We start from the raw sequence: 24,676 nt of genomic DNA, 5'->3' as shown, positions 1-24,676 counted from the left end.
GTGAGAAGGGAGCAGCACAAGGTTGATTCTCTGTTCCTTGGGATTAACGCTGCACTGCTTCTTGTGCTAACACCTTCATCTTTGCCAGTGTTAGGAGACTCTTGGTACGAATTGGTCCTGTGAGGGAGCTTGGAGACAGGCTCCTGCTCACGACCCTAGCACTGCAGAGTGGGTGACAAGCTAGGCAGCCACAGGGCACTTAAGCTTTTACAGTAGCTTAGCATGCTGCCTGCATCTTCTAGTGTTGCTTTCTGGTGATGCCATCTCCTGTGTTGCAGATACTGGCAGCTTTTCACTTCATAAAGTGTGAGGTGAGAAGAGCAGGATAACTTCTTCCTCTTCATTGTCATCAGTGTTCTTGTGTGTTTTGTCTGTAGCAGCTCAGGTAGCATAGGAAGCCACATAACATTCCTGTACAATCTGAGTTTCAGGTTATTGAGTTTACCCTGCTGCCCTTCTGGAGGCTTCAGGCTCACCATGCTAATTCCCATGACCTTGAATTCTAGAATAATTTATCTTTGCAAGTGAAGCTTTCACAACAAGTTCCCAAAGGACCCCAGCTTTATTCTTGCTGCCCTTCCCCTCCCAGCAGAGCTGAGGTTAAGACGTATGTCTTTATCAGATAAGTCTCTATGCAGTTTTGTTTCCTGGAGCATGAAGTTGAGAGAGTTTGATGTGCAACTTTCCAGTCCAAAGCTTTTGTCTTTTCTTTCCTGCTGCTTCAGTGTCTTGTGGAAAACATAATTTTAAAGCTGTTTCTGTACATTTGTCGATGTCATAAGGATGTTCTGATCTTTCCCAAGGTGTGTCTGTGTGCAGGCACCAAGTGGCTTTTCAGCCTCTATTACGTTCCACTGTCTCAATGTGTCACACTCCATCTAATGAGCACTTCACAAATGACTAGGTAGTTATTTCATATTCAGTCAACAACAGGAAGCATTGCTGATAAGCCGTCCCCCTTCCTAATACTCAGGCCCACACCATCAGGCAGGAGATTGCAGTTACAATCTGTTGCAGTCTCCCTTGTCAGGGATGAGATGTGAACCAGAGCTCCACTGCCTTCACTTGCCTGTGGGAGGCAGCACTGATTTTGTGTCTTTCCCTCTAGTTGCTGGTACTGCAGTGTTGATGTTTCTGCAAGCTGCCGTGCAGTGGTGACAGGTGATAATGTGGGCAACGTGGTCCTGCTCAGCACTTCTGGTGAAGAGGTTTGTATGGCTCCGTGCAGCGTCTCCTCTATGGGAATCTTCATGGCTCATGTGCTTTCCTACACTCCAGGGACCCTGAAAAGAGGAGCAAGTACCTTGCAGCTCAGGAGATGAGTCCACCCATTGTCTAGGTGGTGAGAAGTCCTCCACTTCTGCCGTTCATTAGGCATTTTCACGTTGTTGAGCAAAATGGTAACAATTCCCAAACAGGGACTGTGTCGTGTGCTACCCCTTCCTTAAGAGTATTTGCTGCTGGCCAGAGTAATTATAGGGTAACGTGAAGATGTGAGCACCCTTTGCCAACGACCTTCACAATTCCAGAAACTTAGTGCACTGATGGGAGTCATTTAGGAGATACTGCTTTCATGTATATACCCTTCCATGGCCTTGGAGTAGGTACACAACAGTAATTCAGCAAATGTTGGGGTAGAAATTGCACTATTGCCATTAGACATGAGAGGGCAGGCAGAGGCAGACTGCGCCTTCGAGTCTGAAGTAGTACAGAAACATATTAGAGAATAGTTGGAGTGGGCCCTGCTTTCAGGTGCCTGCTGTACTGTCACACCGGAATTACCATTTCTCCTGCCTGTAAGGGTAACATATATAAGAGTTTGCCACCCAATGAGCTGTGGCCGGAGGCAGCTGTGTAAATTAGTGGGGAGAGTCAGGAGTGCTCAAAATGATATGTGCTTGTTCAAGGTTAGTTGCTCCTTTCCTTTTTTATCCTGAAATAACTTGACAGTCTTTTCTGCACTTGGGAGATACCCGTTGTTGTAGGGAGGATGGGCCAGCTTCACCCTTTTGATTAGGAATAATCTTCTGGCTTCGGATATAAATTTATTCATGGCCAGTTTATAACCATTTGTTCTTGTTAATTTAAATATTTCTCCTACCCTCATGTTTCTTTGCTGATGTATTTCTAGAAGCCAATTATATTTCCTCTCACCTTTTTTACTAAGATAAACAAAGCAAGCTCTTTAGGTCTTCTCCCACAAAGCAGGCCTTTCCTTATTATTATCTCGGCAGTGCATTTTCTGTACCTGTTCCAGTTTGGTTTAATCTTTCTGCAGGTGGAAGACTGGCCCTGCATAAAGTATTCCAGATGTGATCTTGCTTTGTACAGTGGCACTAATACTTCCCTCCATGAACTAGGGACTGCATTTTCCTTTCTCATAGCTATAATAAATTGGTGGATCATAGTTCTTCTAGAATTAAATAGTTAGTTCCCAAGGTCATTCTTCTTCTTTCTTGTTTCCAGTGGATGAAGTCTTGGTGTCTTTTAGAAGTTTTGTTACTGTGTAAATGTGTGACCTCTTTATTCTGCACTAGTAGATTATTATTCCATTTCTTTACTTCAGACTTTGATTATTTTTTCTGTGTGATTTTCTGTTTCCTCTGCTACAGATTTGGAAGCTGAAATTGCACAGGAAGAAAGTGACTCATGTGGAGTTTAACTCCCGATGCGAGTGGTTGATGGCCACAGCGTCTGTGGATCAGACAGTCAAAATCTGGGACCTTAGAAACATGAAAAACAAAATGAATTTTCTTCATCTGCTTCCTCATGACAAACCTGTCAATGCAGGTGAGCTGAGATAAGGATTTCATTGCATGGACATCTGCAGAGAGTCCACTCAGCTCAGCTTTTATTGTTGTGGCAATGTTAGCGTTTGCTCAGATTTGAAGTTGCACAGTAGCTAGTGTTAAAGCAAGGAAGGTGTTGGGAATGTGTGGCCAGAGGCAGGGAGGTGGATAGGGCAGCTGCAGCACAGTCTTAGACTTGCCATACAAACTGTGGCACTGTGCCTTGAGAGGTGAGTGTGGAAGCATCAGCAGTGGCTGAGATTAGAAAACTGAATTTACTGGGGCAGTTCCTTTGACAAAAGCAGAGCATGGGACTCAAACCTCTGTTTCTTGGGTGCAGTTTTACCAGGTCATGGAAGTCCAAACTACAGGTGTCTGTCTCCAGCTTTTCCACTAGCTTTCCATTTGAACGAGCAAGTTCCTTTCTTTGCAGTGTCTCTTTCTGTGATTCTAAAATGAGAATAATGATTCTTCCTATGTAACGCAGCGCTGTAGGTTTCAGCTTACTGGTTGTATGAGCTTTGGGTTTGTTTGAGACAGGTAAAGTCTTATCTGTTGGGACACATGGCCATATTCACATCCCTATTAAAGAAATAGCAATGGGTTTCCAATCACAGAAATGTGACTTTTATGTTTCTTGTCAATCACAGCATTGTGATCTTTTGTTTGCCTTACTGTCCCCCTCTCCTAGCTTACTTCAGCCCAACAGACGGCGCCAAGCTCCTGAGCACAGACCAGCGCAGTGAAATCAGGGTTTACTCATCTTCAGACTGGACCAAACCACAGCATGTGATCCCACATCCACATCGGCAGTTTCAGCACCTCACACCTATTAAGGTGAGTTAAGCCAGTGCAGTCTGAGAGGAGTATCACACTTGGTGTTAGGAGCCGGCTGTACATCAGAAATGGTCTGATTTCTTGTCAGGATACTACATTGGTGGGTGGATGCTCACACTGCTGCAACTCTCAGCAGAGCACTGTTCTGAGGATACCCATGTTCCTCAGGCTGTGGGTGGGATGTACAAACCATTGCTTACACTGCTGGTTCTCTGGTGCTTGTCAGTATGAGCTCTGTCCCTTTCTTTTAACTCCCCATCACTCTGCTCTATGACTAGGCAACATGGCATCCTCGCTATGACCTCATTGTAGCAGGTCGCTACCCAGACCCTAAGTTCCCAGGGTACACGGTGAATGAGCTGCGAACTGTTGATGTATTTGATGGAAACACCGGGCAAATGGTTTGTCAACTCCATGATCCAAATGCTTCTGGTATCATCTCGGTGAGTTGAGCACTGCAGCTAAAAGGACTGCTGTGTATTGAACTGCAGCCAAGAGATATGGGTTAGGGACTGGAACAATAGGAGTATCCTCTTTACTTGTGACAGACTCACACTCTCGTGGGGGTATGGCTGCCGACTAAAGCTGCTGACTCGAGTAGGGCTGGTCCATGGTCATCTGTGGGTTTTCTGTGACACGCTTTAGGGAACATTGGGTTTTCCAGATGGTTCGTTGCTGTTCTATAAGCCGTGGTGCTCTTATGACTCCATTATATGAACAGTGATGCTCTTACAGCCTCTGATTGTGTTTCCATTTTCAGCTCAATAAATTTAACCCTATGGGAGACACGCTGGCTTCTGGCATGGGTAAGTAAAGAGAACCTGGGGCACTAAGCACAGGTGGGTTCCAGTCCCAGAAAAGGACAGACTTGTTTCTCCAGACTAAAGCAAGTTGTGAGTGAGGGTTTCCCAAATCCCAGTTGCTAGTAGTCCTCTATAATTTCCTACATCTGTAAAAGAGATCGACGCCTTCTTTCCAGTATTCCACCTTTGCAGTTAGAAAACAGGTTGCTAGTCATCTCCCGTGGAACATTCCTGAGAGCGTGAAGTCGGGAGGAGTGAGAATCCTCCCAGCAGCAGGGAGCTGCTGCCATCTGCCGGCCATGCAACCGCCGCAGAAAACCATGGGGCGGGGGGAAATCCTTCTCCCGCTGGGCTGTACCCTCTCCCTTTGCTTAATTTATCTAATTTCCCAGGCTGCAGAGCCAAGATTATTCAGTTTTTCGCAGGCTGTATGGGATTAAGGGAGGTAGCTATAGATTTAGACCTGTGACAGATGAGATTAGGAATTACTTGATGATGTTTCTTAATTAGATCAAATTTCTATGGCTGTGTGGAGATAGTGTCTGCAATAAAGATCTTCGCATCCTCTGTACCTTGGAAATATCTTAGAACAAAGCATTTTGAATTTCTGGCATTTAAGTGATGTAGCCTGAGGTAGTATATTTGATGTAGAGTTTCTGATGCACAGTGTTTAATTTTTCCTCTCAGGCTTTAATATTCTGATCTGGAGCCGGGAGGAGATGGTGGCCAAGAAGCAAGAACATCTTTTGAAAGCCATGACAGAACAGGGGATTGGAAGCTGGAGTTTGTCCAGACGTGGAGGGCAGAGGCAGGCAAACCCTGGGACAAGCAAACTCAAAGCTAACTTACTGTCTTGGGAGCTGGAGGAGATAAGAACAAAACCCAAAGATTCTAAATCACAGGGAAGGAAGCGAAAAGGGAAGGATCTAGAGAACTGATTTAGTATTTTGATCCTTTCTGGATCACGGTACAAATTCAGTGTTGGCAATGGGCAGTATAAGCCATGCAGGGCATTAGACTTCTACTTTGTCCATCCTCCCTGGATCTGATCTTGCTTCCCCAGTTCCCTTTGCTTCCCCTTCCAGAAAGTTGTCAGTACTTAGTTCCTCCTCCAAGTGGAGTTACCACCCATTTTCCAAGGCACTAGGAAAACTTCAAAGATGTTCTCATATCCTGCTGAAGTTACTGTTTCTAGCCTGCCACATCTGCTTGTCATCGCTTGTCAGCGGTTACCATCTCCTGTAGTCAGCTGTGGAGCAGCTCATGACAAGGTCCCTCAGCCTGTTGTAGTCAAACTGAGCTGAGAAACCCTTTGCTAACAAAGTTAACGTCCTGAAAAGGTAGAATGTTCACAGGGGTGAGGCGATGGGTAGCTTGGGTAGCCTAGGGAACACCAACCTGTCCCATATGCAAGCTTCTTGGAAAATGTGCGTCTATCAAGACCTCAGGCTTAGCCTATTCTGTGCTTGCAGCTATTTAACTAGACCACAAAGAACATGATGATGCCAGAGCCCTTTACCTGCCTCATGGGATGCAAGGGCAGTATGGAGCTGGGAACCTACTGATTGTGTAGTTTCTATTTTCAGAGCTCTAGGCTTTTTCTTGCCACTGATTAGGTAATTTTTTTCACCCATGCCTACGTGCTTCAGAATGTTAGATAAAAGTGTTGTAAAGCAGAAATGAGGAATTTCTTCCAAACACCTCTGCTCAGAGCCAAATCTCAAGACTGCTGTTAAACTGAAAAGTTTTGCTTTTTCTAGTTTGTTTACAAGGCTGCCTGGTGCCTTGCTGCTGTCCCAGAGGCTGATGGATGGGACAGGCTCCAGGCCCACTCAGATTCTCTATGTTCACTTTTATAGTTTCGCAGTATTGATATTAATAAAGTTTTGTACTAAACTGAAATTCTTCTTCGATATAGAGAGTGACTGCTTTGATCATTCTGCTGAACTGCTTTTGTATGGGGGGAGAAGTTACTGACCTTTCTGCAGGAGGGCTAAGAGACGTAGAACAGTAGTGGAAATACCATAGTACTGTGTCTATGATGAACCTTCCAAGCTGGATGGGTTGCATTATAAGCTGTATCTGTGCATGATCACTGCAGTCAAAAATAGTTTATCTCCATTCTCACTCTGCTGTAAGTGGGACTGTAAATCAGGGATTTACTTTGGGAGGGGGTATACTGCAGTAAGTTCTGCCTGTTTTCCAACACTGAGCTCACTGATGAACTCTTAGAGACGAAGAGAATATAGTTCAGTGTGAATTTGATTTTAATAATGAAAAGGAAATGTACTGGAACAATTACAGAAAGTCATTCACAGTCAAAATGTCTAAATCATCATAGAAACCTTTCCTCTGTGTGTGCAAAATTTGCTGCCTTTAAAAATAACAGGTCTGGTCCTCTTAAATGCACTATTACCTCTTTCTTGTGCCTGTTCTCACAGGCAGTAGCTTTTTCTTTATGACTGTCTTGCTGTGCAGGAGACCTAGATTGTATCTTCAGAGGACAAAAAGGTGAGGAAGCTGCTGAGAACAGCAAGCTGCTTCTGCTGATGTAGAGTTCCCAGGCTGGCAGATGCCGATTATGGTGTAGGGAAAAGTCCCCACGGTACTCCATAGGGGAAGAAAAGGAAACGTCTGTAACCTAAGAACTGGCTTCTGCCGCCAAGAGGGGAAGGGAACTGCACCAGAAAGGGAAGTAAAAGTGGGAAGTGAATGTGCAGCATCACCATGTGAAGAGCCTGTGCTTCTGGTGCCTGCTGCAGTCTCAATTTCTGCCAAAAGCTCCAAGGCAGGTGGTGAGCCCTTGGCATGAAGTTCCCTGCAGCAGCTGCAGTATATGCAGAGAGGCCAGTCTGGAGAAAGAATCACACATTGGACAAAATGCCAAAGCGTGGCAAACGAAGGGATCCAGAGTCACCTGCAAAGTCTGATCCTTAATGGAGGTTTTTTGTTTGTTGTCCATCCAGTAGGGAAGATAGGAAGAAAAACTACAGAACTTGGCATCTAGTCTTAGGTAAAGAGCTCCGCTACATCTCTGTAATTACAGCATAAAAACATTCTGCTAGTAAAGCATATTCCTTGGGCTCGTAGCTGAAATCTGGACTGCCTGCAGTACTGGATAGTCCCTGTAATAGGTACTTGAAGTTCAGAGGTGGGGAAGTCAAATTCAAAGGCTCAATCTTTAGACAGGGCCCAAGTTTCTCACCTATGGGGACTCTCCTTTCTAGAGCCAACATTGCACAAGAAATTGGGTGCAGGTTTGCTATGGTCACGGGAATTAATCTCTCTGATGAAGCTCTTGGAGCTTCTTCGGACCATATGTAACCTACTCTGAGCTGAATCCTAGAAACTACTGCTGGGTTTTCAATCTTGTCCTGATTCCAGGCCAGTTCTCTCTTGAATCACAATGTGAGAAGGGAAAAAAAGACCAGTTGCCAGCAGCAACTACTTAGCAGCAACCTCAAGAAACACTTTTCACTGCCATCATCTGCAGCAGTTCCCTCTGCAAGGACAGTAGATGAGTCTCGGTGCATTGTTGGTGAGCTGCGTCCTCTGCTCCAAGCCCAGCCTTCTGACTATCATCAGCCTAATGGCTTGAGAGAAAAGCACTCAGAGCAGGTTGACCCTAAAGAGAGATGCAACTCCTGACTGCACTGGATGTCACAGCTGCTGGAGGCCCAAGCCCCTCTGCCACAGTCATGGTGAGTGGTAACATTTACAATCACTGAAAGGAGGAAAACTCTTGACCAGCTCCAACTGGCCATGTTGGGAATCCCAGACTAGGTAAGCTGTATGAGGACCGGGGGCACCACACAGTATACTGGCTTCAGAATTAAGGTGTCATTTCCATTAGAGTAGCTCAGTCCTCTCTCTGGGATGTCACCTTTAGAAAGCATCCAAAAATCAAGTCCAGCTTCATTCTGGGAAGCAATGGCCAAAGCAGAAGAATGCTCAGTAACTGAGAGCGCGCAATTATCCTTAGGGGCAACGCTGCTCCCTCCTACTGCCTGGGAAGGAGTTGAAGCAACTGTCAGGCCTGCTCTTCTCCGTCATTGGAAACATGCCGGTAGCCAGGGGGCTGAGACTGTATGCGAAAGAGTACAGTCAAGAGGAGGATTATAAGGAGAAGGAGAATGGATCCACACACAGCCAGACCCACAAACAGTTCTGCAAGGGAGAAAACAAGTGGTTAACATGGTATTGTCCAAGGTTTTCCCTTCTGCCATGCTCTGGTCCAGCCTGGGCTCACCTGTGTCATGCATGCTGCTTGCTATCTGGCATTCTTGTTCCCAGTCCTGGGGAACAACAGGATCTGTGAGTTCCAAGAATCTTTGCAGTGGGCATTTATGCTGACAGCCAGGGATTGTCAGTGGGAAAGGTTCCTTCCCACTCTCGTTCCGGAAAAACATCTCCACAGAGAAGTTACTGAAAATGAAACACAGCTAGATGGTTTTTTTTTTCCTCCAGCTAAAGTCATCCCTTCCCAAAAACTCAGTGTGCACACCCTTTCCTTTATTCTGGTGGTAGTTTTCCTCCTGAGAGTCTGCCACTAGGACCAAGACTGCTAGGTGGAGCCTAGCCTACGTATCTAACCCTTGAGGTGAAATCACAGCAGACATCTTTACTGCAGCCCTCACCCATCATCCTCTTGGTACAGCTCAAATAAATGACATGAGGCGTATGGTGCTTGAATCTTGTTGTAGACATCTAGAGCCATCTGCAGTGCCACAAGTGTGGTGTCATGCTGAGAAAGAGGGAAAAAAGCCAAGTCAGTCACCCTTATGGATGTGGCAGAGCAGCTCAGACCATACCGGGCAGGGCAGTGCTGAGGGGACATCACCTTTGTTAACTTCCATCTAGAAGAAAGGAGAGGAACTGTACTGCTAGAATGGCGATCTGTGACGGTGCCAGAGAAGCAGAGGAAGTGAAACACAGCCATATATATCCTGCATTGTTCTTTAAGAATTAATCTCTAGGGAGCAATCTGGGAGAGATGCTTGGCTTTCCAGTCAGTAGGCTGCTGGAAAGCAGGGATGACCCTATATCTACACTGCTGAAACATCACATCTAAGTAGAATCAACCCATCTACCAAATAAATACAGCAGTGGCTCCCCAAAGTCTACCAGTCTCATCCACAAGCCTGAGCTAACAGGAACAAAGCGCAGGTTGAGACTTTTCCCCAGGGGCCCCAGACAAATGATGCCAGATCCTGCACATCCCACCCAGCCAGAGGCAAAGATGCATGTCCTGATCACTGTATGGGCTGTAGAGAAGCCAGAAAGGGTTAAAACTATCACCAGGCCCCAATCCCCTGTGAGGAGGAGGAGATGGATAAAAGCAAGCCTCCAAGCTCTGACTTACCGCTGAATAGGCAAGTAGTTTCAGGTTCTGGTGAGCAGAAACATTTGCTGCTTTGGTTAGGTTTTTCCTTATGTGATCCAGCAGGACCCCTGAGGAAAGGGAACAGCTGGTAAGAGGCAAACACTAGACAGAGCAGCATGAAGCTCCCTCCCCGGTGCACTCACCGCCTTGCAGACGAGCTTTTTCTACCCGATTGTGGATCCCAAACAGAAATTCAAAACCAAAGTCTTTTAGTTGCTTCAATTGAGTCATGACATCTGGTGTCACCCATACAGGCAAATCCATTTTGTGCTCTTGCTAGAAATAGAAACAGAATACTCATCTGCAGGTAGCACAGATCGCAGATTAATCAGAGAATGGGAGTCAGGGTGTCTGGAGTCCTGCCCATGCTGCTATTGATCTCCTATATTATTTTAAATATGCCCCTTTTCTATGTATGCTTCTGTCCTCACACTGCTGTGCTGCATACAAATAATATACGTGGGTTTTAATGTTGTTTCAGAAACTAATAATGAGAAGCATAAAGATTAAAATCTAGGAGCAACATTTCTGTGAAAGCACAACTAGAGTGCAGGGTTATGTTGTAACACCGATAAAATAATCTCAGGGCATTTACTTTATGTGTGGCTGATTCTGCCCTGCAGATGGCATGCAGTCCAAAAACAAACAAACAAACAAAAAGATAAGTGAGAGAGCACAAATGCTTATCAAGGTTTCTGGTGTACCTGCAGCACAATTTCCGCAGAGGCTCTGAGGGCCACTGAAGGATATTGGGAGAAAGTTAGCAAGCACTCTGCAGACGTAATACTGGGATGCACCACTGACAAAGCCCAGTGCTCAAACCCAGAATACACAGAACTGGGAACCAAGAGAAGAATTTGCTTTGCAGCCAACCCATTACAAGAAAGGATTAGTTATACTGGCAGACAAACAGCAGTTGCGGTTCCCCGGCATTACTCGGAGCAATTTTCTATGCCACATCCCATTAAACTGCCAGAAGATGAGGCTGAATATCCTTAAGGGCCCATTCTGTCTGAGTGGTTTGGAGAAATTCCCATCAGCAACTTAGATATTTAGATAGTTTTTCATTAATTTACAAAGAGAATGGCTGGTAAGTTCAGCTATTTCTTGGACTTTTGTATTTTCTCCATCCAGATGGTAGAATGAATCTACTGGCTCAGGTGAGAAAAACGATCCTTCTCTTCAGGGCACTGTTACTAAGAGTGAGAAAAAAGGAGGAAGCCCAAAGCAGCTGAATAGACTGATCAGCCTCAGCGTATAGTTTTGAGGGTAAAACTCCCTCAAAACATTCTGGCTTCATTTTGGGACAATGAGCTATTCTCCAGGTTCTTGAGGATTATAGTGGTTGTCAGCTGGCCTTCCGGGCCCAATTCGCAAGCTCATTAAGTGAGTCTTGAAAATGAGGAAGATTTGAAATTCTTGATCTCTCTGACCAAAGGATTTTTTGTTACCGACAGAATTTACTTCACTGTGATTGTTACAAGATAGGAGATCGGGTTTGTGATACAAAGGGCAAATTTACATAGTGCAATGCAGCTCTGGACTGGAATGTTCTCAGCTTGCAGCAACTCAAGCTGCTACTTTACATAGCAAAGTGCAATTCCATGCAGATTTATCTTGTACATCCCCAAAATAGTACATACCACTGTATACCACTTCCAGTGACCTAAGTAGCCTTGCACCTCCATAGAATTAGCATGACACAGTGTCAAAACGCTTGGGTTTACTGCTTCTTCCACAATTAGCTAGTTTGACATGAAAGATCTCTACAATTTACTTCATCATGCTCTATAGTTATACACAAATACACTTGTGGGCAACAACTGTAAGTCTCCTGGATACGTGACCTTCACTTTAGCATTATCACAGCACAGCTAACCCTATTTTTTATTTTGTTTAAGCCTTCGTGAGATGTGGTTTCAACAAAACTCCAGATAAATATAGTTTGGTGCCCCACCCCAGACAGTAAAAGGGTAAGATCTGTCTCTAGAGTCTTTCTCTGGCAAAGGACCTTATAACAGGTCAAAAAACAGATGTGGGTGCACCCCACTTACCCTAGAAGAGCATTATTTTCTTTTAGAGATGGCAGTAACAGAAGCACAGAAAGAAAAGTGATTGATCTAAAGTAATAGAGAGGTAGAACCAGGAATAGTCCTAATTTAAGCTCCCAACTTAAACCATAAAGTTAACACTCCTTCAGTTTCCAGAGATCTCATTTCTACCTTACTTAACTCAAGACTCGTCCACAGAGATCTAAAGATTTCAGATTGCAGTCATTTTCTAGTGACTTTCAAAAGAGATATTTATTATGCAGGTGGGACTTTTTCTGGCTCTAGCACAATATTTATCAAAGCTACAAAGTGGGAGGTTATAGGGTGCAAAAGTAGGTAATTCTTGGCACATGCCTCTAGTGAGTAGGAACTGTTATTATTCTGAAATTAGAACATTACTTCTAACTGTAGGGTGGGAATGGTGAAAAGTTGTTTTATGGGATTTTGCAAAATAATTTTCTACCAAATCCAGTGAGCTCTAAAGACCAAATTCCCGTGGCTGTAAGACGATGGCCAAACTTACTTCACAGAACAGTGTGTCATACACACTCCAAACACACTCAAGAGAGACATCCCGGATCCCAGTCTCATTTGCCACCATCTGCAGGAATTGCTGTAGGTAAGAGAAAAAGAGAAAGGCCTTCAATTTTCTAATCTTATACTGTATTACATGCACAGGTATTCCTACCCTTTTCTCAGAGCTCTGATGATATAGCGGTGATAATACTTTAACTACAAGCCTAAGACCACCTTATCTCATGCAAACAATCACTTACCCAATTCTCTTTGGTCTTATTTATGTATTCTGCTGAGTGCCGTGTTTCATTCTGTAGCTGTTCATACCGTGGACAGGGGGTCAAAGGAAACTTCAGTAGCTGGGCAGAGACAACAAGAGCAGCTAGGTCACTGAGAACACTGGAGCACAGAATTTGCAGTCAACACGCGCAACTGTAATGAAACCCTAACTAGCGGGATGCATCTAAAAGGAGCCTTAAGTACTGCCTTCTAACATACTCCAGATTGTGTGTGGTCTGCTGAGGTGTTGCAGCTAACATGTTGAGTGAACACAGCCCCTGAATTCTCATCTTGTTCTGAGAACAGAAGAACCTTTGCAAGGTAGGTCCCAGGAGAAGTTCAAGACAATCTGAATAGAGACTGAAGCAAAAACTTTTGGAGAAGTCAGCACAACACACTACTTGAGTAGTCAGTACACATCCTTGAGACTAACTTACCCTTTCCTCAGACTCAGGCACTGTGTGCACAGGGATAGGCTGCCAGGAGATGTTAGGGTTGAACATCTGTTGTCTCTCTGGGGGATACAGGCCTGCCAGATTGGCCTCTGCACTCATCAGCGTCCGATCCCAGTCTGTGCTGCGGATGAAGATCTGCCGGGACAGGGACAGTGCACCATTAGTAATGCTACTGTAAGCGGTGATGCTCGGACCCAGGACGATGCACTCACTGAGGAACACTGCCAAGTGCCCTGGCAACAGGATAACAGGAGTTGAAGTGATTGAGCCTGCGGATGTCAACCAGGACAAAACGGGAAGGACGGACACAAAGACGATTTGGTGTATAATACTGGAGCAGTCTGTTCTGGATAAGTGGGATAGCCAGATGCACTGTGTGGAGATTACAGACAGAAAGGAGTCTGAATATGGGGAAGAGTCAGAGAAGAGCAAGACAGAGATGCAGATAATGATAGGCACAGATAGGAAATGCATGATATTTACAGAGCAGGACTGGGGCAAACTCCTGCATTCAGTTCTCAGTTCTAGGAATGACCTGCTGTGCTTGTGAAAAAAAAATGGCTTCTCCAAGCCCCAGTTTTTCTGTCTGAGAAACAACGACAAGAGTGATCTGACTAACAGGAGAGGAAGAAAAGGGGGAGCTGGGATTTTATCTGATCATTGTGGGCTCTTGGGATTAATGGGCCAAGACTTATCATTCCAGAGCTCAGAGAGAGAGATCCGAGCCAGAAAAAAGAGAAACAAGAAAAATACAGAACAGTTCAGAAGGTCAAAACAGCAAAACTTTGGTATTCTGGTATCTGTGTACTGAAAACACTTAGGGGACACTGGAGAGAAACCAGTGATAAAACAAGAGGAACATATAGGAAATAATGAAAGAATGTGCTAGGAAACAGCATATTGAATCTGAAACAACAAGAATAAAAAGCCAGAAAGATGAAATACAATGTCAAGATTGGGATTTTTTTTAAAATGTTAAATGAGGAGAGAGAAACATAAGAAAAAATACCTATGCTCACTCTGTATAGCATCTCCCACATGAACTGTATCTCAAAACTTCACAGTCATGAGAAAAAAAAGGTTGTCTTTTCTCTGACAATTTCTACCCACTTTTACCTCTTAACTGTGGCTTGAAAACAACTGACCCTCTACTCATTAGACAGGACTGCTTTCATCCTCAGAAAGCTCTGAAGAAATAGAAAGGAAATATTTTAAAAGATAAGGATCCAATTCTAAAAGTGTCATAAAAAACAATTAAGCCCTGAGCATACATGTTTTCTTCAGCACCTTTTGCCAGGGCTCCAGCTTGTCGCTGAGTCAGGTGACAGACAGTCATATGGTGTCACCCAGAGGCAACACTTCTTATAAGAGGGAGGTTGCTCAACTTGAGGAGGGGTTCAGGCTTGGTTAGCTGAACAGCTTTTGTTTGCATATGCCTTGGTTTGTTTTTCCTTGTCAAGCAAGAGAAGAAAAACAGTTTCAGCTGGCAAAAGCTTTATGAGAGTGAAGTATGTTTGGAAAGGAACTACTGAGGAAGGTTAAAGGATCTGTGTTTGAGCTGATGCTGGAAGTTTTGTTGATGAAGCAAATGTCAAAGAAGGGATGTAATCTGAACTATGGCAAGCTGGGTATTTACTGGGGAGCCCAAAAAGGGGGGAAACAAAGACAGCAAATTGTACGGTGATTCTCAGTTTGCCCCATCTGGTCAATCACCCAAAGTGAGCGCAGATAAAATAACTGAACCGATGCAGAGCCAGCAGTGGGACAAGGGGGTCCTGACTGCCCGCTGTCCATCCGAACCACATGACAGCATGCCTCTCGTCGTGACGCTTGCTCATGTTCCAGTTGACTCACACCTCTTTGATCAACCAGCCAGGCGTATTTGGGGGGATTTTCTATTTCCTTACTTTTTTTGATCTTTCAGATTTTCCCCTGTGCTTAGCACATGGTTCCACAAGGGGTCCGTAACCTTTTATAAAAGAAACTTCTTAAGAACTATTATAAAGTGTGGCAACATCCTGGAGGGAGAGAGGAAAATTAATAGCTTTGGGGGACTGAAGCCGTCGATACTTTACAGGTGGAAACAAATGAGAGGGTCACTTCTGGTTAGTGACTACTGCTTACACGTACAGACTCCCATGGGATCGTACCTGAAGTGCGCCGGGGAGGGCGGGGCAAACACGGGCTGCATTCTTGTCAGCCGATGTGACCAAAACACCCTTCACAATCTCGAGCGAGAAACACGTACCAGCTACACCACGGCATCCCCGTGTTGTTCCCTCCACTTCAGAGCAGGCGGCGTGAAGAGTCTCACGGCGGCGCTGGCGCGGCGCGGCCTCCGCTGGACTGCCTCAGCCCCCGCGGCCGGGCTCAGACCGAAGCCTGCGCTCGGACCCTCTTCTCCCGCTCGGCAGCGTGCGGTGGAAACGGCCCACAAGCAAAAATGCTTTGGGAGCCGGCGCCGGCGTTCCCCCTCCGAAAGAAGCCACCCGCGGCGAGCGCGGCGCTTCCCGCAGCCCCCGCCCTCAGCTGCCGCCCGGCGGGGCGGCCCGGACCCCAGCAGAGCGCGCCGTTCCCCCCCCCGCCGAGCCGCGCTGCCGGGCGGTGGCACTGACCTCCTGCCGCCGGTACGTGTCGCTGAGGAAGCCGCGGTAGCGCCGCCGCAGGGCCTGGCCCAGCTCCCACTGCTGCCGCATCCCCACCTGCAACGGCACCGGGCGTTACCGACGGCGCCGGCCCTGGCCGGCCCCCGCCCGCCGCCCGCCGCGGCCGCGCACGCACCTCCGTGAGCTGCCCGAAGCCCTGGGGCCAGGCGCTCTCCTGGAAGGGGTCCCGCGGGTAGGCCTTGATGGGCGAGCGGTCTCCGTGCCGGTACACCTGCGGGCGGCACCGCGTCACACCGGCCCGGCCCCGGGTCACCGGGCGGCCCGGCCCGGCCCGGCCCCCTCCCGCCGCTCCCCTTCCCCCTCACCAGCGTTACGAAGCGGAGGCTGCGGGGCCGAGCGGGCGGCGGCTGCAGGCACAGCGCCAGGAGGAGCAGGACGGCGCCTCCCCAGCCGCACCCCGCCGCACCGGCCGCCATGGCGCTTCCCCCCACCGCCGCAGCGCGGAACAGAACCGCCGCAGGCCGCGGGCCCGCACGGACACAGTTTTCCTGCGCACACCGGAAGCGCCGCGGCCGGGCCCGGGCAGCCAGCACTCCCGACGGGGGCTGGGGACGCCCCGCCCCCCGGGCCGGCGTGCCCGCCTCACAGGCCCCGCGCGCAGTGCGCCTGCGCGGCCGGGGCGGGGCGGCCCCGGGGGCTTCACGGGATGCGGCTCCTTCCCCCCACCCCCACCCCCCCCGCGGGGACGGACGCGCCTCGGAAGCGCCGGGCGGCGTGGGGCGGCCCCGCTGCGCTCCGCGGGGCCGGGCGAGGCCGAGCCGGCGTGGGGAGGGGGCCGGGCCTTAGGCGGGCCCCCGGGGCTGCGCCCGCCTCCTGACGGGCGGAGGCGGAGCCTGGCGGCGGGGAGGCCCGCTCAGCCCGCCGGCCTGCCGCGGGAGCGCCTGGGCCCGTTGGGGAGCCGCGTACGGCCGGGTCGGGCCCGCCGGTGTAACGGCGGTGTCCTCCGCTGGCTGGCCTGCGCTCGGCAGCTCTGCGGAGGCGTCCCCGTGGGCTTCGACCGCGTAGGTGCTCGGCGGCGGGTAGGGACGGGCGGGGGTGTGGGGGTTTGGTTGTGTCACGGCCTTAAGTCTGTGTGGCAGCCGCGCAGGCAGCCGGCCGCGTCTCTTAAACGGCAGAATTTTGGCAGCGTCCGGGCGTCGTCTGCGATCTCGTGGGTGAAGCCGGAACGGACGGGAGGAGGCACAGCGAGCGGGCGCGCACAGCCCGGCTGCCCTGGCTTGGCGGGTCGTTAATCGCCTCGTCCGCCGCGTCAGCCTAAGGATGCCTGCGTGGGAACAGGGACCTGCCGCTGCTCCTGACGCTGCTGGCGAGAGGCTGCCGCTGGCGGGTTTTGCCCGGGTTTGGTCGTTCGTCACGAACCTCGGTGGAATTACGTGAGTGCGCGGGGGAAGCCGGCTTCTGCTGCCGGGCATGCATCTGCCGAAGCCTCGGCCCCGGATCGGGCAGGTGCCATCTAGAGAGAGGGGAGAGGTCACAGGACGTTAAACGAATTTTGTGGTATTTAGCGCTCGTCTCCACCTGCTAGTGCGCAGAGACAGGTGACTGCATGGGCCTCTCGGCTTTCGCTCTTTTGAGAAAAGAAGGAAACGTGGCTCTCGTGTTTGCAAAGAAGTCTTGGGAGACCTGAAGCCCGGTGGCTCAAAAATCAGCTCGCTCGTACGTGTTCGTTTGCTTAAAACTTTATGTGGTTCGCAGCACGAGGAGGTTACGTGCGTAATGCCTTGGAGCGCTGAAGGGTTAGTGAAGCAGAGGGGTTATGTCAGCGCAGGCTTGGTGTCACACGCAAAGTTCAGCTGGATGGAATAACGAGTTTAGGTTGCTCGTGCTTCAACGCTTGCGGAATTTAAACTGATGCGCTTTCGCATCTCGAGAAAAGCACGAAGTCGCGTGACTTTTTGCTGGTGCCGTGCCGCGGGGGCTCTTGGTGGGGGCTGGGAGGAAGAGGCCGTGCCCGGCCGGGGCCGTGCGCCGGTCTGCGGCACCTGCTTTTTGTTGTTCTGCTGCCGGTTTTGCTCCTCCCCTCCGAGCCCAGGCGAGGGCGGAGGGCCGGCGGCGGCTCTGCCGGCGGGCGCGGCTGTGAGCGCCGGCGGGCGCGGAGGAGCGTGGGACAAGGGTCTGAGTCCGTCCGTGGCCGCCGTTTCAGCGACCTGTCCCGGGCGGGCGGGGTGTGACTGCGCGCTGACTGCGAGGGCGGACGGCGGCCTCCGCCTCCCACCGGACTGGCGGGGCGGGGGGCGGGGCCGGCCGCGCCGGCCGGCGGGGGGGCGGGGCGGGCGATGCCTGCACGTGACCCGCGGCCGCGCGGCGCGTGACATCACCGCAGCTCCGCCGCGGCGCCCCGCCGGGAACAGCGCCGGGCCGGGCCGGGCCGCCCCTCCCGCCGGCGGCTCGGGCACCTGTGCCACGGGGGGCGGCGGAGGCGGCGGCAGCAGTCGCCGAGGAGCCGCGGGCCGCGCCGGTAACTTTTCTCCTCCGCTCTGGCTGCGGGGGCGGTGGGGCGGGCGCCGCCTCCTACTCCTCCTCCTCCTCCTCGCCGCCCGCGGGGCCGGCTCGGCCGCTCCGCGTGTCCGTGAGTCACGGCGGGGGACAGGGGCGCGGACGCGCTCTCCCGCCCCGCGGCTTTCTGGGCCTGCGCCGGCCCGAGCCGCGGCAGCGCTTCCTGGCACCCGGTGCCGGCGGTCCAGCGCCGCCCGCCCGCCCGCGTGGTGCTGCCGGCCGGGCCGGGCCGGGCCGGGCCGGGCGGCGCTGGAAGGTGCTGGAAGGAAGGGGGGCGGCGGCGGCGGCCCGTCCCGCCGAGCCGCCCGGGGCCTGGCGGGGGTGCGGGCCGGGCCGGCGGCCCCCAGCGGCGCGTTTCTCGTGGCGGCTCCGCGAGACCCGCCGGCCGGGCTCCCCTTTCTCGGCGTGAGTAAGGAGCCGAGTGCTGCTGGCGGTCGTGTGTGGTTTGTGTTGCAGGCGGCGGCGGGGCCTGCCGCCTCGGGCTGGCAGTGGTTTCGCAGTCGCGCCGTTGGAGAGGGTCCCCCTGCTAAAGAGGTCGGAGAACGGGCAGCAGCAGCAGGTGGATGGACCTAGCAAGTTAGTGCAGGCCTTAAGGGGGGGGATATCGGTTACTCGTGGCTGTTATCGTGCATCTAAGGAGCCCGGATCTCTGTTTGCTGTCTCTGAAGATGCTGTCAGGTGCAGCATGGAGATGTTTACTTGCTTTGTGGTAACTTGGTAGCTTTCCTCTTCCCTTGTCTCCTCTACTCAGCTCTGCATTTCTCTGTCTCGTTCATCTGTTGCATCCTGCCAACCCAGATCGTGAGCTTTCTAGGACACAAACTTGTCTGCACAGCTGTCAGTTTGCACGGTGCTGTTAAAAGGTAACTTGCTTATATTGGTGATGACTGCTAATTGTGCCATTTCACTGCAGCTCGTTGTGCTAAGGTCCACAGATCTGTCAAGACAGGCATTTCGTTACGGGCCAGAAGCACACCTTGGATGACCGGTGAAAGAGAAATACTTTTATCTCCTGAAATTTCCTCCCCCCTTTTCTTTTTCCTAAAGGCACAGCCGGGCCTGTCACTGCAAGGCTTTTTTGAGGGAGTGTCCGACACTCAGTCACGTTTCTGACTAACCGTTTGGATCACTGCATGTCAGCCAGTTTCTGGCTATGGCTGCAGGTTATGTTTGTCTGTAGGGAAGAGTCCTCTCAGCTCTGCTGCTCGTTCCAAGGTACGTGGAGTATCTGCTGTTCCCCAGGTGTCAGGAAGAAGGCTATACCTGAGGACAGACAGAAGAAAAAGGAAAAGCTGGTTTTTACTTCCTTTAGTGAGTGGTGGGCTTGGTTGTGGAGTGAGTGTTAATCAAGATATAACCCCCCTGCTGAGGTAGAAACAGAAAAAAAGTCTTATCTTCTAGTTAGGGAAGCAAATGCGGTTTGAAAATTTCAGCCAAGTGTTGCTGAGCTCAGCCCTTCTTTCCTTTGGGCTGTGGAAAGAGGGCATTGGACGCAGTACGCATTGTGCCAGGACCAGATACCAGATGGAATTTGGCCTTGCCGCGCTTCTCTGCTATCACACCTGTGGCATGTCTGCTAGAAGATTACTGCTGCTGCAGGACTTGTGAGGGCAGACTGACTGTGTGGCTTCCTGGTGTAACCCCCTTTTGAAATCTAGCACTGAGTTCAGTGATACTTCTTTCTCATACATGCATATGCCCATGCATCCTTCTTCATACGGGAAGGCCAGCTTTTGCAGGAGAAAAGCAGGGGTGAAAATAATTAACAGCTGCCCCCCCCCCCCAAAAAAAAAAAAAAAAAAGGGTGGGGGGAATAAACCTAAACCAGCCTCAGGTAGGGCAGAACATGGGTCATTGTGGAGCTGCTCAGGAGTTCTGTAGCTGCTGGAGGAAACCTGCAGCTACTTGTATTGTGAAGGGATGCAAGGAGAAGTACCATAGCAGGGACTATGTATATAAATTGCCTAATCTGAAAAGATAAGAAACAGGGAAACTTTATTGCAGAATTAGTGTGTTCTGGCTGTGTGCCTTGGGTTACCGTTGTCGGTTGTTTCCAGTTACTGCTGCTGCAGCCCTCTGCGCCTTGTCAGCATGTTTCCTTTACCAGCTGGCTGTGCAGCGCGGAGGCAGGCAGAGGGTGTGCAGAAGAACAAGCATGCAGCTGTACAAGTACAGAGTGTGAGTTTGCTGCCTTATCCTGATCTCACACCTGCAGGAAGAGTCGTATTGCCAGTGTGTTAATGTGCATTTGATTGCTATGACTTTTTTTTCCAAAAAAGACGCTTTCTCTAGGATTAGTCCTCGCAACTCGGCGCACTTGTTCTGTGGTAAACAGAAGGATGAATTTTGTGGTGGTGTTAAATGTTTGATCCAGTGGTGATGGTCTCAGACCTCAAAAGTCATGTCTCCTGTAATTAGATCTGGTCTGTGATTGTATGGCTATCAAGATTGACAGTTTTCAAAATTTTAAGTTTTGAATTTAAGGTCTTTAACTGTTGCTGTTTTTCAGAAGCTGTGTTCCCATCTGCCCAAGGAAGAGTATAGAATATAATGTGCTTTGTCTTGAATGCATTGAAAGATGATCTTGCTTTCTGCTCTGGAAGCAGCTGCTGTGAAAGTCTCATTGTCGCAGATGTGTGGGTCTTTGCATGTTGAATAGGAAAGCTTATCAGATTGTTTGTCACTCCCCCCTCAAGTCATAAGATTCACAGACTTGACAATCTTGGAGAAAAATCAATGTTTTGGAACTGAAGTGAAACCTGTCATAGGTGTCCCTGCCTATGGGAGGGGGGTTGGAACTAGATGATCTTTAAGGTCTATTCCAAGCCAAACCATTCTATGATTCTATACAAAGATACTTTGTTTCATTGGGGAAATTGTTCTGCTGGTCTGCAGTAGGATATGTTACCTTGTTTTCCTCACAGCCTAATAATTTAGGAAGGCAGAATTGCATTCTCTTGGCTGTGGAAACTGTCTCGGTGGGAAGGAACTTCATCTTAGGAGGGAATTCAGGGGAATGCTTCCTGCTGACAGGTACAGGTCTGCATTTAGGCTGCAAACAGGTTGAACTTGGTCATTAGATCATAGGGCTGCTAATATACAAGTTAGCATTTTCATTGTGGTTACTGCAGCTAGAAGCTGTATTGTAGTCAGTTTGGGTTTGAGAGATGTGTATAATGTTGTTAAATTAGATGAGGCTGTCCATGTTCTGGCAGGTCTTAAAAATTTTGTATTAGAAATGTTATGATGGGTTACTTTAGCACTCCTGTGTGGTTTTTGTTCTGTGACTTCCTGCTAAGGACAGAATACCTTTTTTTCCATTTTTGGAGCATAGACAAATTCCTTTCTTGTGTCCTCACTAAAAAGGAGACACCCCTGGAGCCTCCTGTAAAAGTGTAGCTTGCACTTTTACATCTGGAGATCTCAAAACCAGATTTCCTGTAAAGCAAAATTACTTACTTTATTGAGTATCAAAAAGAAAATATTAAGGTGATATGAAATTATACTGAAATTGAGTATAAATTGCTTTGAAGTATACACTGTCAAGCTTTTAAGTATCTTATTTGGGGAGGGCAAAGGCTAATTAGGGTAGTGTACAGAGGAGAGCAGAGCACTACAGACCATCCAGTATGTTTAAAGGAGGGGAAAAGACAAATGTTTATTTAGTGGGAAGTTGGTGAAGAAATGAAGAGAACAATGTTAGAGAATGAGAAATCTAATTCTTGTTTTGAACAGACCAACACTAGTGTCGCAGGATTAAGTAGGAGAGCTATCTCATGGGATGTGAGGACTGAAGCAATTTAAAAGCCATGCTTCAGAGTCAGGTTGTATTGTGTATGCATAGAAACCTCCCTGGGATGTAAATAAAAGATGTTAGGTGAGTATCAGACTGATTGCTAAAGCAGATGACGGACAAGAGAGTGGGTGTCTCCTGTCATGTAAGGCTTTCTAGTTTGTTTTAAGGTTTAAAAAAAAAATAATGGCAAATATACTTGTAAAATTTATTGAAATGAACTGGGCATGGAAGTTGTATCATCTCTCCCTCCCGGGAGAGGGGCGGTCTTGGCCTGCTGGTCCTAGCAGAACTCTGAAACAAACAAGGTTAATGGGTTTAAATCAAGGCTTTCTACTTGCTGATTTAAATAATGATTAGATTTGGTGATTTAAATTTAGTTTGTTTAAGCTTTGTTTTGCATTTAATACTTTCTGAAAAGGAAGGTTTATTGTAATTGGTTAGGCTAATCTATTACTACTTCTTGCTAAACAGGATGATACAGTGTATCTACATACACCCATTTATGCTATTATATATGACAGCAAATGTTTACTTTAGAAAATTGTCATTTGTGTTTACTAGGTGAATGATTTCTTTCCTCATGACTTGTTCAAAACGGCATTTGAATAAAAAGGTCAAATTAAATATGCAAATTTTTTATAATTAGGCTATAATCATGCACTGGATACATAGGAGAAAATATACTTGCTGGAGTGTGTGCTATTAAAACTGACTTATTTTAACAGGGTAGTGTTATCTGTACTTAGCAAAATGAACTGGTTGTTTTTGGTCATCGTGTCCTTCCAGATCTTAGAATGAGCATAACTCATCCTCCCATGTCTTGTTTTTATTCAGAGACTGGAAAAGAGAAACAGCTCCCCCCCATTTTATGCTGCCTCCCTCAACTTTGAGTGAACAGAACTAATTTAATAAGTGAATTGAAGAAACTAATCTTTCTGCTCTTTTTAAGAAAGATTTGTTTGGCACTTCAGTGGATTCTGGTTCTGTGGACTTAGTGACTTTCTAGAGTTTAGGAATTATGCTCTTTTAAACATTCTCCAGCAACCATGTGCTGCTTGGATAGCGTGTGCATTTGTTTGTCTAAATTACTGTTTTAGGCTTTATCATAAATTGTCATTAACTTAGAGAATAAATTTAGTGAGTGTAATCTTGAAAAATGTGTGTAAAATCCATTTAAAGGAAAATGTTTGGAATTTAAATAGTCTATCTAGGGTTCTTATGAAATGAGGGCAAAGAGGTAGGCTTCTGCAACAGTTCCATAGTGTATCTCAGTTGCTAGGGTCATACATGCAGAAATGTGCCAGCCCCCAAAGGATTCCACATGCCATGCCAGTGAATTTTCCTGGAAGATTTGACACAGGCTGTCAGATATGCACGTGTAGTGGCTTCTTGTGCACCTACCACCACGAACCCATGTGCAAATGTTTGTGGGCACATGAAGTTGCACTGTAACAGCCTCTGAGAATTGCTCTGGTGATGCTTGCCTTGACATGCATGCACACATGCACACACAGAGTCCTGTGGCCAGCCCTCCTCACCAGTGTGCTTTGGCTTGCATGAGTACTGCCGAGGCAGGGCAGCTCACCCAGCTGTGAGCTCTGAGAGCAGAAGGAGAAGCTGTCACCTTGCCTTCAAATACCAACTTTGTGATTCTGGTCTTCTGAATGACTGCTTCCCACCCTTGCCCATTGTCTGTAGGAGAGGAATAACCATCTGCTTTCTGTGAAAGGGCCAGGAAGAAGTTCAAAAGATGGCTTCTGTGTTCACAACTGGTGAGGGGGACGGATTCTCAGTTATCTGCGGGTCTGGGCAGGAAGCCCTAGGGGTATGATTTAAGGTCCATATAGCATGTGGACAGGCAAGGTTGCACTGCTAGACCATTAAGGAAGGTTTCAGACTCCCTTCCTTAGCAAAGGAAGAGTGAACTTCTGTTGTGAGGAGTGTTTTAAAATGTAAAATACTGATAAGCATAGATCATATAATGTAGCTTCTGTTATCTAGACATGTCTGAGAAGAGGGAACTTAACTTTCTGGGCTATATGAGACTGAAGAAAAATTTTCCCTTGGTCTCCAGAAAGCTCCAAAGTTGCTGTTTGTTTTCCTAGAAATAGCACAGGAGTGGAGAAAGCAGAAACCTTTGCCTGAAGAAAACATGAATTTTCTCCCTATCACCTGTACTTTGGGGGCATTTTTTATCATGTTGCTTTTAAGCAGCAGGCTGGGGGTGAAGACTGAAGAAAAAACAAGAAGAGACTGCAGACACTGTCCTTTCTTGTTTCAGTATCATCTCCACCTGCTACTTCCTGATACTTGCTCTGGGTGTTGCCTTTAGCAGTGTCCCAGAATCAGTGGGCCATCCCCACCCTTCTCCCTTGATACAAGGATCAAAATAAGAAATCTAGCCACCTGTTGGCTTAGCCCCATTGCCCGCTCCCACACACTTGTACACATGCCTGCATTTTCCAGCACTGATCTTGGGTTCTCGATTATTTCTGAGAAGTCAGGTGATACGAGCTCTCTGACAGTACAATGTTTGCTTGCTTGCTTCATGCAGACCCTGCTGGAGTGTCAGTCATGCAGAACCACTGGCTCCTGGTTTGTCCAT

At 48.4% G+C, this 24,676-nt stretch overlaps 3 protein-coding genes across 15 annotated transcripts in view; 2 read left to right on the top strand and 1 right to left on the bottom strand.

Annotated features, from left to right (window-relative positions):
- DDB2 (damage specific DNA binding protein 2) overlaps nt 1-6,321 on the top strand; it is a 29,706-nt gene extending 23,385 nt beyond the window's left edge. For all 5 annotated transcript variants that reach the window (XM_072864484.1, XM_072864480.1, XM_072864481.1 and 2 more), the window contains exons 6-11: nt 1,109-1,208; nt 2,613-2,790; nt 3,481-3,626; nt 3,905-4,069; nt 4,387-4,432; nt 5,117-6,321. In XM_072864484.1, coding sequence (XP_072720585.1) covers nt 1,109-1,208; nt 2,613-2,790; nt 3,481-3,626; nt 3,905-4,069; nt 4,387-4,432; nt 5,117-5,367 — 886 coding nt within the window. In that variant the 3' untranslated portion in view covers nt 5,368-6,321. The remainder of the gene's footprint in view (nt 1-1,108; nt 1,209-2,612; nt 2,791-3,480; nt 3,627-3,904; nt 4,070-4,386; nt 4,433-5,116) is intronic.
- A 357-nt stretch (nt 6,322-6,678) lies between these two features.
- On the bottom strand, nt 6,679-16,305 carry ACP2 (acid phosphatase 2, lysosomal). Of its 3 annotated transcripts, XM_072865558.1 has the most exons (11): nt 16,085-16,300; nt 15,895-15,990; nt 15,729-15,815; nt 13,096-13,248; nt 12,640-12,738; nt 12,387-12,476; nt 9,956-10,088; nt 9,792-9,880; nt 9,067-9,173; nt 8,679-8,854; nt 6,679-8,596 (listed from the first exon to the last, which is right to left on the bottom strand). In XM_072865558.1, exons 1-11 carry the CDS (start codon nt 16,193-16,195, stop codon nt 8,460-8,462), a joined length of 1,278 nt encoding a protein of 425 aa, XP_072721659.1. In that variant the 5' UTR covers nt 16,196-16,300; the 3' UTR covers nt 6,679-8,459. The 3 variants fall into 3 exon arrangements, with proteins under 3 accessions (XP_072721659.1, XP_072721660.1, XP_072721663.1); XM_072865559.1 differs by lacking the exon at nt 15,895-15,990 and having other exon boundaries at nt 16,085-16,305; XM_072865562.1 differs by lacking the exons at nt 15,729-15,815; nt 15,895-15,990; nt 16,085-16,300 and adding an exon at nt 15,362-15,596.
- Nucleotides 16,306-16,459: 154 nt separating this feature from the next.
- NR1H3 (nuclear receptor subfamily 1 group H member 3) overlaps nt 16,460-24,676 on the top strand; it is a 31,202-nt gene continuing 22,985 nt past the window's right edge. Inside the window, exons 1-2 of one of the 7 annotated variants that reach the window (XM_072865566.1) lie at nt 18,709-18,851; nt 19,027-19,138. The gene's annotated coding sequence lies outside the window, so the exon portion shown is untranslated. Of the gene's footprint in view, nt 16,781-16,964; nt 17,153-18,076; nt 18,238-18,393; nt 18,681-18,708; nt 18,852-19,026; nt 19,139-24,676 lie in introns of those variants that run through there. The other 6 variants (XR_012043122.1, XM_072865563.1, XM_072865567.1 and 3 more) reach the window with 6 other exon arrangements.

This window comes from Ciconia boyciana, chromosome 6, assembly GCF_034638445.1.
Source record: "Ciconia boyciana chromosome 6, ASM3463844v1, whole genome shotgun sequence".
Lineage (NCBI taxonomy): Eukaryota > Metazoa > Chordata > Aves > Ciconiiformes > Ciconiidae > Ciconia > Ciconia boyciana.
The sequence above is the reverse complement of the archived record's forward strand: the minus strand, read 5'-3'. Positions and strand labels throughout refer to the sequence as shown.

Excerpts from the sequence above, each read along its gene's own strand:
- ACP2 (XM_072865558.1), bottom strand. The coding sequence starts at position 16,195 with ATGGCGGCCGGTGCGGCGGGGTGCGGCTGGGGAGGCGCCGTCCTGCTC. Across the intron at positions 15,991-16,084 it reads GCCTCCGCTTCGTAACGCTG|GTGTACCGGCACGGAGACCG; the intron begins GTGAGGGGGAAG and ends TGCCGCCCGCAG. Across the intron at positions 9,174-9,791 it reads AACTACTTGCCTATTCAGCG|CATGACACCACACTTGTGGC; the intron begins GTAAGTCAGAGC and ends CCTCTTTCTCAG.